Source organism: Festucalex cinctus, chromosome 8 (genome assembly GCF_051991245.1).
Source record: "Festucalex cinctus isolate MCC-2025b chromosome 8, RoL_Fcin_1.0, whole genome shotgun sequence".
Classification (NCBI taxonomy): domain Eukaryota; kingdom Metazoa; phylum Chordata; class Actinopteri; order Syngnathiformes; family Syngnathidae; genus Festucalex; species Festucalex cinctus.
Window position 1 is genome coordinate 20,058,198 of NC_135418.1, and position 14,598 is coordinate 20,072,795.

Genomic DNA, 14,598 nt, shown 5'->3' on the forward strand with positions numbered 1-14,598 from the left:
TAGGGACAATTCGGAGCGCCCAATTAACCTGCCATGCATGTCTTTGGAATGTGGGAGGAGACCGGAGTACCTGGAGAAGACCCACGCGGGCACGGGGAGAAAATGCAAACTCCACCCAGGAAGGTCCGAGCCTGGACTCGAACCGGAGACCTCAGAACTGGGAAGTGGACGTGCTAACCACTCGACTACCGTGCCACCCGATCCTAAAATATTTATAGTTCAAACTAGATAAAATACTCATCCATATTCCTGGGATGGAACACGCCTAACTGTCTCTTTTGTGAAAAGAGTGGGCTCATAACATCCTGGAAATGTAATTTTATCGGTATGAGATATTGAAATACCAAATACAGTTGTAGTTTTCGTTATGAGCCTCTAGATGTCAGTGCCGCATTCAATTCAGCGCATGAGTGCGCTTCAGTGCATCAAAGCCCGCGCAATGTATTGTGGTATTTGTAGTTCATTTGCCAAGTGACACGCACAGACTCAAGTGAGACTCCAACTACATTTCCCTCTCCACTAATTTGAGTGTCGTGCAGGGGCATTTTTTTTTCTCCACACTTGATTACCTTCAACTCAAGTTTCGTCTGTCAGCTTCAAGAATAGAGCAACCCAGGAAAAGTAACCGAAAATGGAACTAGTGTCGACTAGCGTGAGCCTCCGGCATGTGTAACGGGGAGAATAAAGCGCACGAAAGCTGTGTGAGTTCCAACAATGCGCTTCAAAGGCAGAGGGCAGTGATTTGAAGTCCTGCTCGCTTTTCTTCGCTGCTCCGGCTAAGCCAGGGCTGGGTCCCGTTACAGCTGGGAGGTTGCGGTTCGCCAACATTTCCATGGCCGACCAGGAATATCCCGAAGCGGTACTGGTGACCGAGGCCGGGCCGCAGTGGCTCCGGGTCGAGGTGGAACGACTCTCCCGGGAGCTGCGAGAAACAACGCAGGAAAAGATCCAAGCGGCGGAATATGGACTAGCGGTCCTGGAGGAGAAACAACAGCTCAAGCAGCGATTTGATGAGTTGGAGACCGAATATGAGGCGGTCCGACAGGAGCTGGATCAGCTCAAAGAGGTATAAGGTCGCCCTTTAAACACGTTAGAATTCCACTTAAAATATTCAGTCTTTGGTAAGATTATTGCGTAAAAGCGAGCTAAGAAAAGCCTGGTTTTCTCTTGAATTATTGACGTATTGCCTCTATTATTAAATTCACGCACGGCTACACCTGCACATTCTCATGAGATGAAATGCAGGTTAGCAATATAAAATTATGTCTTTAGAAAAATAATATTTTCTATTGACACAAAAGTGTACAATGTGTTTATTATTGTGGTCGTGTATGTTTTATCTTTAGAGTTAATATTTAGAGCTAACATTTTGGTAACTAAACCATAATATACAAACCATCTTCAATCTGTTCCACATGCATACTACGGATGCATGTACTACGGATAACACATTTTTCAAACCGAGTGTGAGTACTATATTAGTACCATATTGAGTATTGTATTCGCCAATATCAAGTAGAATACCAGGCAATGACATTTATTCTGGCAATTGTGATTAAAAAATGTTTTATTTTATTCAGATGTTGTTCAAAATGTATCTCCTTCTAACTCCTACTACATCTCTTGCCTGGAAGTTTTCTCAGACTAGTTAAATGGTATTGCTATGTTAGTATTTTAATATCAGATGTATTGGCAAAGTACCTGTTTGGTGCATCCCTAATGGAAACATCAATCACAAAAACAACAAATTTGTCATATTTGTATATTGGTATATTTCCATTCAGCCATTTTCTTTACAACTTATCGTCATTATTCTTGAGGATGAGCTTGAGTCTCCCCCAGCTGATAGTCTAGGAATATCAAAAGACCCTTGACTGGTTGCTAGTCAATTGCAGGGAATTTATAGACAAACAACCATCCACACTCAACAATTCCGAGCCTTCCATGAGACTAACATGCACGTACTTGGAATGTGGGAGGAATCCGGAATGCCCTGGAGAAAACCCATCCATGCACGGGAGGGAACTCCACACAGAGCTGCGAAGCAGACATGTTTCAGACTTATTCACCATGCTGCCCCTTGTCAGTCATTGCTCAAATGCAATCTTATTAGATTGTGCAGGTGTAGACTAGACAATATCAAAAATATCCAGTGAGTCTGAAATAGTTAGGACAAATAAATCATCATACTTGAGTTACATATTTGTAAGCAGCATGCAGGCGTTGTGATGGAACAATTCCTTAATTAGAACAGAGAGAGACACACGTGTCACGTCTGGACTTGTTCACCGTATGCTATGCCTTGTTTTTCTTTCATGCCTGCCAAATGTGGCAAACTAGAAATACAGAGAATATCACACTAAGCTGAAAGACAGCAGTCCAACTTGAGTACAAATTCCTCCAATGCATTTGTTACAACTCCCACATCCTGTATAAGTACAGATATCTCCCCACCCCCAGCCACTTCCCTTTGCAGGGGATGCAGTAGTTTCTGTTTGGTAATGTCACCCAGTGTTTTGAACATTTTTTTTTTTTTTTTTTTTTTTTTTTTGTGAGACACAAATGATGACCTTTTCTCGATAGTGCGTTGATGGTAGGTAATGATCACATTGTGGCGTAAATCACAGTCAGTTGACTCAGTATTAGCTCATTCGTAGGAAGGTCGCATGATGATGACCTACTTCCTTCTTGAGCGAGAATGCCGTCAGCGCTGGAGCCGTGACTGGCCACTGCCTGTTGCACAAATAAGTGGTTAGATTTTGATCTTAAAAAAAAAAAAAAAAAAAAAAGTCAGAACAGCAGACAACTTTATTGTGTTATCTTGACAGCAGGCTATTCATATCAATACTGAGTGTGCTTACAGTTCTGGTGTGTTGCAGTTTTAATTGCTGCTGCAAATAAAGGGATAAATTCTGCTTCATGACTATGAATGATTTGAAATACTGGCTGCTTGTATGCTATTCTCTCGTGTTTGTTGCTATGTTTATCTCTCCTTTCTGTCTTCAGGCCTTCGGGCAAGCGCACTCGGCTCACAGGAAGGTGGCAGCAGATGGAGAGAGCAGAGAGGAATCGTTGATCTTGGAGTCGGCCAGTAAGGAGGCGCAGTACCAGCAGAAAGTCCTGGAGCTGCAGAATGACCTTCGCCAGGCCAAAGTCTCAATTGCCAGCGTGCAAGCTGAGAATGAGCGCCTGTCGCACATCACTTTGGAAATGAGAGAGGTAATGAGGATGAAAGTACAAAGTGTTTTGAAATGAGCAATTTCCACAATTTCTTGTTTCATACCCAAAAAATATCGTAACCGTAATTTAAATTATTACCAAAATAATTGTGATTAATATTGTCTTCATAATCGAGCAGCCCTATGTTCTATGCACCGTTAGTAGCATAAACACAGCATTTTGAATAATAATGCTTTGTGGAATATGAATTAAGCACCAACATTCATACATTTCTATCAATCTAAGGCGGCAGCCATTTTGCCAAATACTGTCGAGTGAAAATTACATCACAGTTGTTTAGGGCTCAGGTAAATTACCAATCACGGCTCAGCTTCAGAAAACACGCGAGCTGTTGCCGAATGAAAAATTTTCGGTTGACTTCCCGTTTTATGTTAAAACAGTCCCATGCACGACTTAGTGTAGAAATCGGTTCATCATTTCAACGTTAACGTGGAAGATAAAGTGCAATATGTCCGCTCTCAATCGCTGACACCCGTGTCACTCACCAGTCCAGGCCCTGCTTAAAGCTTTGCGCACATAAAGACACAGATAGTACAGCAGGACGTGAGGATGGCAACACTTGTGGATAAAAAATAATGCCTACATCTTACTTGCACATTTTTGTCTAATAATGTAATTTTATTACTGGATAAATCGATGAGATAATCGCTGGAATACTCAATTCTAAAAATTTCTATCTGCATCCTTAAGTTTAGCATTCTTAACTGGCATAAAAGTAGAAAACAACAAAATGCTAAATTGCAAAAATTCTTAAAAATAAATGTCCAACCATCCACAGTTTTTTTCCTTTGATATTAACGGAAATGAACTCTAGTGAGTTATGCCCACTTCTTAAATTATGTCACGTTTTATGTGTGAGTCATAATTTTCCATCGGAATTTTGGCCATTTGAATCCAGATCCACTGCTTTTCAAGCAATTTGTCGTAATTTGCGCATATTTCCTCTTATTTCTGCACTTTTCCCTTGGAGTAGACTTCTGACCAGGTGGAGCTGCAGCGCAGTCAGCTGCGGGACGACATTCGAGAGTATAAGGTGCGGGAGGCCCGCCTACTGCAGGACTACAGTGAACTGGAAGAGGAGAACATCTCTCTGCAGAAACAAGTATCTGCGCTGAGACAGAACCAGGTGCGACAAAGTGCTTGTGAATATAAAATATATACTAATGCTTCATGTAGAATATGAAGATGACTGTTTTTTAGCGCAATACAGTGTTATGTATGTCTCTTAATACCTATTTAGGTAGAATTTGAAGGCCTCAAGTATGAGATCCGCCGTCTGGAGGAGGACTCCCAGTGCCTAAACAGCCAGCTGGAAGATGCCATGCGGCTGCGGGAGATCGCCGAGCGCCAGCTAACCGAGGCCTTAGAGACGATTAAAACCGAACGTGAGCAGAAGGCCACCTTGCGCAAGGAGCTCTCGCATTACGTGACCATCGGCGGCTCCGTGTACAACGGCTCGTTCAACATCTCCTTCGACAACCTGAAGCTCCACGACGAACCCTCGGCGATCTCCGATCTGGACAACGATGACCTGATCCGAGGCTTTGAGAATGGCTTGATCAAGGCAGGCGAAGGTGACAAAGACAACTCTGCGGCGGGCCAAAGAGGAGACTCCTTCAAGCCCGCTCCGAGCCTGGTGGACGACCTGCTGAGCGAGCTCAACATTTCTGAGATTCAAAAACTGAAACAGCAGCTTGGACAGGTAGGAGATACATAAAATAGTAGCACATTTTGTATATAAATTGACGTTTTTTTTCTGTGTTGCTGTTTTGTATAAAAGAATTGGTGAGACCAAATAGCTCAGAGAGGTAGTATCAGAGCCATATATATGTATTAGGGATGTAACAATATCCAAACATCACGATATGATATTATCACGATATGAAGGTCAAGATGCGATAATTATCCCGATATTGTGGGGATGTTGGCGATACAAAAAAAGGTCACAATATTGTAAATAAATGAGCTCACCTTAAAAAAACAAAAAACAAAATATTATGCTTTAGTACATAACAATGCATATAAACAACCTATAATCTCTAATAACACTTAATATTGAGGCACTTACTTGCTCATGCAAGCACACATTGAGTTCGTCCACATATCGACTCGGTTCACAAGCATATTATTTTCCCCTTCATCTTACCATTAACGTGGATTTTAAACATAGAAGGGCCAAAACATGCCTTGTGAAATTTAAACTGCATTAAAAAAAACTAGCCCCCAGAGGGTGCTATAACTGCACAAATGGAAATCAACCTGACTTTTTTTTTTTTTAACAGATGTGCTGCTTTTAATATTGTGACATGGCGAAGACAATATATTGTGGCAGTTTTAATATCACGATATCACAATATTGCCGTTATCGTTATATTCCAAATGCGCCTTCACTAGTCTAAACACGGCATTCTGAGGAATGTTGCGTTTGTCGAATATGAATTAAGCGTCAAAATCCATCCAATTTTACCCATTTCAGGAGGCCACCATTTTGCCACTTTTCTATCAACTAAAAATGACATCACAGTTGCTCATGGCTCAGGTAACAACCAATCACAGCTCACCTGTTTTCTGTGTTTTTGTTTATTTGTTTGGTCATATGACATTTGTAAGCTGAGCTATGATTGGTTGCTACCTGATTCCTGAGCACGGTGATGTCATATTCAGTCAACAGAAAGTGACAAAATGGCTGCCCCTCGAGATGGATAAAAACGGGCGGATTCTTGCTGCTTTATTTATATTGCACAAAAGCAATATTAATAAAAAATACTGTGTTTAGATTAGAGGGGCTGCATAGAACATATTAAATGCCGTTTTTAACATCTCAAATTTCTGAAAATTAGCATTTTTAGTTGGAAAAAAATATATAAGTACCGGGCTTTTGACAAAGGATAAGCTACAGATTGCATGGTTATAACTCTTACACGCTAATTCTCACAAAACTGAAAAAGCACATTTTTGTTTTAGGTGGAAAGGGAGAAAATGGCCCTCATCAACACTCTGCAGGAGAATCAGAAGCAGCTTGAGCAGGCCTATGGGACCGTGTCTGAGCAAAAGGAAACGGTCAACAGGCTCACCGAGAACCTTAGCGCCATGAGGAAGCTTCAGGCCAGCAAGGAACGCCAATCCGCCCTCGACGGTGAGAAAGATCGTGACAGCCACGAAGACGGGGACTACTATGAGCTGGACATCAACGGGCCGGAAATCCTCAAGTGTAAATACACCGTGGCCGTTTCGGAAGCGGGCGAGCTGAGGCAGGAGCTAAAGACGCTTAGGTCACAGTATGACAATTGTCGAACCCAGTCCCAAGATGAACGAGCACGGCTGGAAAGTGACCTCCACGAGCTCCGATCAAGGTTAGCATCCCTGGAGAAGATTAGCCAAGCAGATAAACTGGAGATGGCTCGTCTGGAGAAGGAGCTCCGTCTAGTTAGCGAGGCCGCAGGAGAATCGCTCGGCAGCCTCAATGTGGCCCAGGATGAGCTCATAGCGTTCAGTGAGGAGCTGGCAAATCTCTACAACCACGTCTGCATGTGCAACAACGAGACCCCCAACCGTGTCATGTTGGACTACTACAAGGAGGGCAAAGCATTGATGAGGCGAGGACAAGACGCGAAGACACGCCCCTCATCCGTACTTCTCACCAACGGGCTCATTCCCGAGACGGACCCTAAAAAGCCGGACTCCGTCGACAGCGCTGTCGTCTTGGCCCCGGAACCTCGTCCGGAGCCCATGAACATCTACAACCTGGTCGCCATCATCCGAGACCAGATCCGCCACCTGCAGCAAGCGGTGGACCGTACCACCGAGCTCTCCCGCCAGAGGCTGGCCAACCTGGAGCTGAGCACCGTGGCAGATAAGGACAAAGAGGCTTGCATGGAGGAGATCCTCAAACTCAAGTCCCTGCTCAGCACCAAGAGAGAACAGATCGCCACGCTCAGAGCTGTGCTCAAAGCCAACAAACAGGTCAGAAGGCCACACTTAACCTATTTTATTGAGTTCTATTTATTTTTATTTTAATATTGGTATAATATTATATATATTTAAAATATTAATTTTATTATATTTTAGTTCTATTCATTTTTATTGCATAGTTACCTAAAAACTGCCCCTGATTTAAAAAAAAAATACCACACTGCTCTATTGGACAGTTAGATTATGGCTGGCTATGCGCCATAGCCGACGTTCTGACTTGCTTAATTGTGATATGCATCAAACACATTTATTTGTTCCTTAGACGGCTGAGGTTGCACTGGCCAACCTGAAGAGCAAATACGACAGTGAGAAGGCCATGGTGACCGAAACCATGATGAAGCTCCGCAACGAACTCAAGGCTTTAAAAGAAGACGCTGCCACCTTCTCCTCTCTTAGAGCCATGTTTGCTTCAAGGTACAATGATGTTTCTTTTTCTTTTTTTCTTCTTGGAAGCATAATCACACATAGAGCAAAGTCGATTCTTACATGTATGTGGATGAAGCACAAAGCATTATGGGAATTGTCTGATGTAATACTTGTTCCATCTGGAAACTACATTTGGCTAATGGTGACAGCATATGGGAGTACTGCAAACGAGTAAAATGTGGAAATGGCACCCCCTGCTGTCAGTGAGATTTATTTGTTCCTTTCTTCCTTTCAATCATTTCTCAATTACGCTTATTCCTATCAGGTGCGACGAGTACGTGACCCAGCTAGACGACATGCAGAGGCAACTGGCGGCGGCCGAGGATGAGAAGAAGACGCTGAACTCTCTGTTACGAATGGCCATCCAGCAGAAACTGGCCCTCACCCAGCGTCTGGAGGACCTGGAGTTTGACCACGAGCAGGCGCGCCGCAACACCGCCACTTTGGCGGGGGCAAAGGGCAAGACTAAGGGCAAGGGAGCCCCGTCCAGTCATCATGTAAGTTCGGGTAACAGCCTCCCAGGATGGCTACAAACAACCCTTTTGTGTATGCTTTGCTCTCGTCCAAAGAACAACGGTCTTTATTGAATGTTGCTAGCTGTTGTTTCCACAATAGTTAACAGACTGCGTCTATTTTAGTGGTGCGTTTCATGGGTATTTTTATGAGAAATAGACCATGAAATGAGGTGCTCATATTTGTGTTTGTTGGTTATGAAAAAGATACTTGTGCTAATTAGAGTGGAAAAGTACGTTCATTTTAGTCACATTTTCAATTTGTTTTGTAGTTTATCTTTTTAATGTTTGATATTTTATGCGTAGTTTTAAATATTTATGTAAATAAGGAACGGAGGACATATTTTCTTTAAATGGTAATATTTCAAAATTCTGGGAGCATTCAGACATATGTAATTCTACACCAAAATTCCACCTGTCTCTATCAATTCAAATCATTCCAACTTAAACGTATTCACAAAATTGAAAACATACTGTTGTGGCTGTTGTCCAAGCTCAAAAAATTCCAATTCCAATTTCCCCCAGAATTCAATTTCCAACATTTCTTCACTGATTCAAATGATTCAACTTCAAAATGTTCCGACATCTTGGTAACTATCCCCATTTCGAAAATTCCCCAAATTAAAAAAATAAATAAAATTATAAATATTGACATTCCACATTAATCCCTTGTCTTTCAATGTTTCTTGACCAATTCAAACCATTTCAACGTAATCACCATTACCAAATTTCAGAAATTTTGAAATTTTCAAAATAAAATTCCAAATTACACATATATATCCTTTATACAAAAGTTGCATTGTCATCTTCTCTATTCGCTGCGATTTGTTACATCATTACATTTGTCCTCCCTCTCTCCTTGCTCTCAAACAAATCTGTGAAAAATTGAGGACCCGCTTGCGTGACAATATCATTTTCACACCAACTTTTGAGTGCCAATGTTGTGTCACTAACCATCATTCAGAAATTAAATATAAATTTTCTCTTTTTATCGTTTCTTCCACAGTAAATCTCTCAAGTCAAAGTGTCTTTGAGGAGTCGGATCAGTGTGCAGTTTCCAGACACCTGCGCTCCTGGATGTCTTCACTTTTACAAATACATACACCAGTTCGTACACAACCAGGGCCTTGTTTTAAAGTGCCAAAACTGTTTTGTAAAATGTTATACATCTGGAGTCCATCAGTTTTCCAAGAATGGACGACACTTTAATGCATCAATGGAAGAGCTCTATTATTACTTATGACTTATTTGCTGCCTGTGTGTTTGTGTTACCCCGACTGAGCACTTTGCATTTTACATGTTGCCACTTCATTTCTAAGCCATTTTCTTTTCTTCTGCTTTTCTAATATTGATAAATATTTTTACAGAAAGTGCATTTTTTATCTGCCAGGCTCATCATTTCTAAATTACTCACTGGCTTTTGTTGTTGTTGTTTTTGTATTTATTTATAGCAAGAAGTCACCTTGTGGAAAACCTAAATTTTCAACCTATTGCTTGAAATTATGAAAAATAAAACAAAGCAATTTCTGTTACATGCCTTAACAGGAGGAACATAAATAGTATTCTGTAGTATAATAAATGAACAACATAATTTAGAGCAGGGGTTTCAAACTCAACTTATGTGGGAGCATTTTTTTTTTTTTCCATGAAATTAACTGTTGTCATCGCCAACCTCTCTCTTCATGACATGTTTTGAAAAAGACATAACTGGGACACGATGACAGAATATCTTTGCCTTCCGCATGGTGTCTCTTCAGACACGTAATGTTTTGCTGAAAGCTGTCATAACCCTGAGCTATGGTAGCGAACGTGAGGGCCACACTAACATTAAACTGTCAAGTAGGGGCCACAAAGCAGAATACTGCAGGCTGAAAATGGCCTCTGGGACATGAGTTTGGAACTCCTGATTTAGAGTAAATGATCTGTGTAACCATGGCAGAGCAAATTATGCTCGCCATCAGCAAGGAAGAGTATTAAATGCAAACTTTTATTTAAAGGTGTCTAAATTAAGGTCGGATGTTAATAGTATTCATGATTTTTATTCACAAAAGAGTATGCCATGCATTTGTTTTACTGTATAGTACTTTAAAAACAAAACTTGCCTCCAGTGCCATTTCGTGTGATGGTGTAAGTGCAATTTCTCAGATTGGATAACTCCTTCCTACCCTTGGTCATACCAAGTGAAAGTGTTACATGGCGTTTGTCACTTTTTTTTTCCTAATCAAGTCATATTTCATTAGAACTACAGTTATTGTTCAGTTGTGTTGAACAGAGGTGGATAATAATCACAAAGACTTGTGGTAAAAACACTAGCAAAAATCATGACTGCAGAACTGTCAGTGCTGTTTTTGGAACTGGTGAACAATAAAATGATCTAACTCTTAAGAGTTGTTTATGTTTAGAATTACATTTCATTTGTGAAGAATTTGTTATGCATTAAATATGATGGGTAAAATATTGTTCAAACAAACCATATACAGTATAATATTGTACCATCCAATATGGAATGCACTATCAGTTACAGTATTAATTACAGCTGCACAATCTGTGATCCAAAGTGAGAGCTGTATCACATTTCTAGCCTTCTAAATGTAATATTGATCAGTTTTTTGTTGTTTTTTTGGGTGGGGGGTGAGGCAGATATGTCTGCAGTGCAGTGTTCCTCACGTGCCCATTCGGTGTAAGATGTCGCATTCACACATTGCTAAAATAATACATGTTGTAGTGCCGTGATTCATATCATGAGCCCCCTAAGGTGCTACTTGCCACACATATATGGCTGTTTCACTTAAAACTGAGCATTATTTCAGTTTAGGCTTCCGTACATGTACTGTTTTTTCCCCTCGTTCATCCGTGTTTTTCCATATCTTTCTAGGACTGTATTGGCATATCGTAGTGATACGTTATCTCTGCCCGTGCTCTGTCTACTTTGTTCGAGTGTAAATACCTGAAAAATAAACACTTTATATCGAATGTTTTATTTTCTACATTATTTATAAATAATTAAATTAAACTCGGTTCGCTGTACAACTTATTTTTGTTTTTGTTTTTTCATTTTGCTCAAATGTTTACACAAACTTCTGTTTCCGGTGGTGGCGCGGAAGCGATGACGTCTAGTGGGCGTGTCTTGAGAAGGACAGAAGGGACTCCACCATGGGAGGTTTGTTTTCTTTTAGTGACTGGAAAAAAATGTTCATTTATCATGTTACATTGACTTTTCTACGTTTTAGATTCTTAACATGACCAGTAAAGTAGTGCGATGCCCACTCTACTTACTAATGATAGTTCTTGCGCGATAAATACTGCTTAGACGTCCATAAAGTTTGCTTTTCATAAATGTTGCAGTTGCTGCGATCAGTTGCCAAATCTGATTGAGTTTGTCTTCGACTTTCAATCTCCTCTTCGTTCGAACAAACACTGTGTTTAGCAACATACGTGAATTTATTTTGTTTTGCCAATGTCGCGACTATGCCGTTTATTTGAACGAGATTCCTGTGTGTGGACAGACAGTTTCCATGACCAGCTGACAGAGGATGGCGCCTTCCTCAGAGCAGAGAGGAGACTGAACACGGAGCTTGTGGACAAAATCATCTTACAGCTCAACAGAATCTACCCGCAAATACTCACCGACAAGGAGGCCACCAAGGCAAGTTAAACATCAAGTGCTCAGCATGCACTAACTTGACTGAATGTTTGTTGTCAAAACACAAGGAAACATTAAAAATACCTCCACTGGTGCGTGATTGTAAGAATCAAATGTGCTGTCTGTGCACCAAGTGTGATGGATTATTAGTATTAATGTTGTAAACTTGTAAGCAGCTTAGGTTGTCATCCGGCTATGTATCCAGAGGCTACCACTCATCTTCCTAAGGAAGTTGTATATTTGTAATTTTTAGAAAACGAAGCTATACACCAGGCAAATGTATTTTCATCACAGATCACATTTACATTCGGCATGGTAAGTGAACAAAATTTTAAGTCTTTTTATGTAGAAAATTACAACATTAATATTTCTGATGGACAACTAGTTTAGAAGTCAGGAAAATATTGTAGCAAGCTAAAGTCTTATTTGTTTTCCATTGCAGTTCCGCAACTTGGATGTGCCCACCTGCATCCGACTAGAAGAGCTCCTGACGCACCTGCAGGCAAAAGGCGAGGAAGCGTGCAGGGAATTTTACAGGGCCCTTCACCTGCACGTAGAGGATGTCTACTACAGTTTGCCAACACGGCTCCGCCTCCGAGGTGAACCTTCAAAGTAAAACACAGGCTTCACTGGCGCTGACATTCAAATAAGGTCTAATTTGATAACAATCGGCCACTATCAGTATGCCTTTATTATTTACAGGCCATATTCCAAATAACAATTTAACATTATAGCGTATAAGTTCCACTGTATTGCTACAGTTCACACTCCAAAATCTTTGTCTCCAGGTTCTGTTGATCCTCTCACATATCCAAGTGCCTTCAAAGAGAGACACGTCATGAACGACAAAGGTAAAAGAAGTTAATAAATGTCAACTTTTTGCTATGTATTCGCATGCTATTATCGGTGAAATCATTGGATAAATTCAGCAGTGCCACTCACACATACCACTTTTTAGGTCCCCTCTTCTTTATAGGCTGCTTCAGTGTTGCAGTTGGAGTGGCCTTAGTCTATTACTTTGGTGGTAAGGAGCTATTTTTTGTATCTCATGTATATAATCCCAGGAGGTTTAAAAAAGCCATCCGAGTTATAATATAGGGGTCAAGTTTCACCATAGAGGTTGTCCTTGTTCCATAGAAGCCAAAGTGACTGGAGGAAGCGGGGCCCTTGGGATGGCAGCTTTGGGTTTGAAAAGAAAAGCTCGTGAGGTTCTTGTATGGTACACAGAAGAAAGCCTCATGAAGTAAGGATCGACTGACTATCAGTATCCAAGCAAGGGCTCGAGCAAATTTTCATTTGAACCAAAGCACAGCACCATATTATGCCTTTCAATTGGTCAATAAGATTTTTTGTTTTTAAGTTTTTTTTTATTTTTTTATACAATTGTATTTATTACTTTGGGGGTCCAAAATAAGAATGATTGGGTCTACAACTGGCACTTTTCTTATATTTGGTTGATAGCTATATAATTTGAAGTAAATGAATTATGAAAATTTTTATTTTTAATGGACAGACCTGAAACCCATATTGTAACTAGTTTAATTAACTGTTATGTCAGAGTGTTCTCGTGTACACGGTGCTGTATGCATTATTATGACGCCAGTAAAAAAAAATCTGAGCGAGCTGTCGAACATAAAAAAAAGGTTTGTACTTTGTCGCCCTCGTGTGGTCGAAAGCGTGAAACACCAAATGGATTCTGTTCACGGAGGGATAAAACTCGATTCGCGAAGACAAATACGTTTTTTTTTGTTTTTGTTTTTTTTTGTTTTTTAAGTACTCTGTCGTCTAATCAGGCGAAATAGAGTAATATAAATTAAATTAGTTGTGTTTGGATGAAAGTTTGATTGTTATCCAATGCACATGCAGGCACGTGACTGCCTGAGCCAATCGCTTCCAACACTTGTGCATGGTGCATTGTGGGTAGCGGTATAAAAGAAATTACAAAAAAAAGAATTCTAAATAAATGAAAATACAAACGCCTTCTACAAAAATAAGACAATATAAGGTAAAGACACGTTTATATTTTTTTGTTAAATTCTAGAAACAGCTAGTTTGGTATTATTAACACCGTAAGTGAAAGACGACTGCGTGCATGTCACTATAAGAACTCATGATCTTCGTAACGGCTGTTGTGTTGTATGAAAGGAGAGAAGGTTAGCACTCCCCTTGACAAGGATGGAAATGGTCCCTGTGGCCTGCAACACATATATGGTTAAGGCATTGCCACCTACTTCGTGGCATCTCTAACCAAGTTTTTTTTTTTTTTTAAACCCGATAACATTTAGTGCTACTATCATTTATGTTAGCAATTAATCAAAATTCAGAGAAAGTTGTGTGGTTTATTATTTTTTTTATTTTTTTTGTGCCCCAGGTAGTGTAAGCACTCAATTTGAAAGTGTTGGGAAGTTTCTGTTAATATTTTTACATTTTATTCCACCCAGTTTGCCTTAACAGATATTTTTAATGTTTCTAAATCACACCGCTAATTATTGATAGACTATTTCCATCATTAATTGGACATTTCTACACTTAAGTGCCTTAAATCAATTTTAAATTATCGTAATCTACATTTAACCCCCCCACCGACACGGTACTCTAGTAATTGATGATAGATTGGTGCTTTGTGAAAATATCAAGAAGCAGTTCTACTACATGCATGTTTTAGTCCTTGTGTTTTTTCCCCCTATATTGTGCAGTTTGGCCGCTATTGTAAGTTTTTTGTGCCTGCTTCCATTTTCTTTGTCATGTTAAGATGCCTTCAATAAAATGTAGAAGTGCCACTTTGGTCCTCTGAACTATTGACAA

General features: G+C 40.3%; 2 protein-coding genes and 1 non-coding gene across 3 annotated transcripts; all 3 read left to right on the plus strand.

The window, feature by feature from the left end:
- The first annotated feature begins 519 nt into the window (after positions 1 to 519).
- Positions 520 to 10,535, plus strand: bicd2b (BICD cargo adaptor 2b). The gene is made up of 8 exons (XM_077529953.1): positions 520 to 1,066; positions 3,007 to 3,219; positions 4,214 to 4,366; positions 4,481 to 4,942; positions 6,205 to 7,203; positions 7,475 to 7,626; positions 7,904 to 8,135; positions 9,157 to 10,535. The coding sequence occupies exons 1-8, from the start codon at positions 833 to 835 to the stop codon at positions 9,157 to 9,159; spliced, it is 2,448 nt and encodes an 815-aa protein (XP_077386079.1). The 5' UTR covers positions 520 to 832; the 3' UTR covers positions 9,160 to 10,535.
- Positions 10,536 to 11,255: 720 nt separating this feature from the next.
- Positions 11,256 to 14,571, plus strand: card19 (caspase recruitment domain family, member 19). Its single transcript, XM_077530507.1, has 6 exons — positions 11,256 to 11,310; positions 11,657 to 11,796; positions 12,236 to 12,392; positions 12,582 to 12,644; positions 12,752 to 12,817; positions 12,931 to 14,571. The coding sequence occupies exons 1-6, from the start codon at positions 11,304 to 11,306 to the stop codon at positions 13,038 to 13,040; spliced, it is 543 nt and encodes a 180-aa protein (XP_077386633.1). The 5' UTR covers positions 11,256 to 11,303; the 3' UTR covers positions 13,041 to 14,571.
- Positions 13,925 to 14,052, plus strand: LOC144024594 (U6atac minor spliceosomal RNA). Its single transcript, XR_013284813.1, has one exon. It is a non-coding gene; the product is annotated as a U6atac minor spliceosomal RNA (small nuclear RNA).
- Positions 14,572 to 14,598: the final 27 nt, after the last annotated feature.

Excerpts from the sequence above, each read along its gene's own strand:
- card19 (XM_077530507.1), top strand. Across the intron at positions 12,393-12,581 it reads AACACGGCTCCGCCTCCGAG|GTTCTGTTGATCCTCTCACA; the intron begins GTGAACCTTCAA and ends CTTTGTCTCCAG. Across the intron at positions 12,818-12,930 it reads CTTAGTCTATTACTTTGGTG|AAGCCAAAGTGACTGGAGGA; the intron begins GTAAGGAGCTAT and ends CTTGTTCCATAG.
- bicd2b (XM_077529953.1), top strand. The coding sequence starts at position 833 with ATGGCCGACCAGGAATATCCCGAAGCGGTACTGGTGACCGAGGCCGGG. Across the intron at positions 1,067-3,006 it reads AGCTGGATCAGCTCAAAGAG|GCCTTCGGGCAAGCGCACTC; the intron begins GTATAAGGTCGC and ends TTCTGTCTTCAG. Across the intron at positions 7,204-7,474 it reads TGCTCAAAGCCAACAAACAG|ACGGCTGAGGTTGCACTGGC; the intron begins GTCAGAAGGCCA and ends TTTGTTCCTTAG.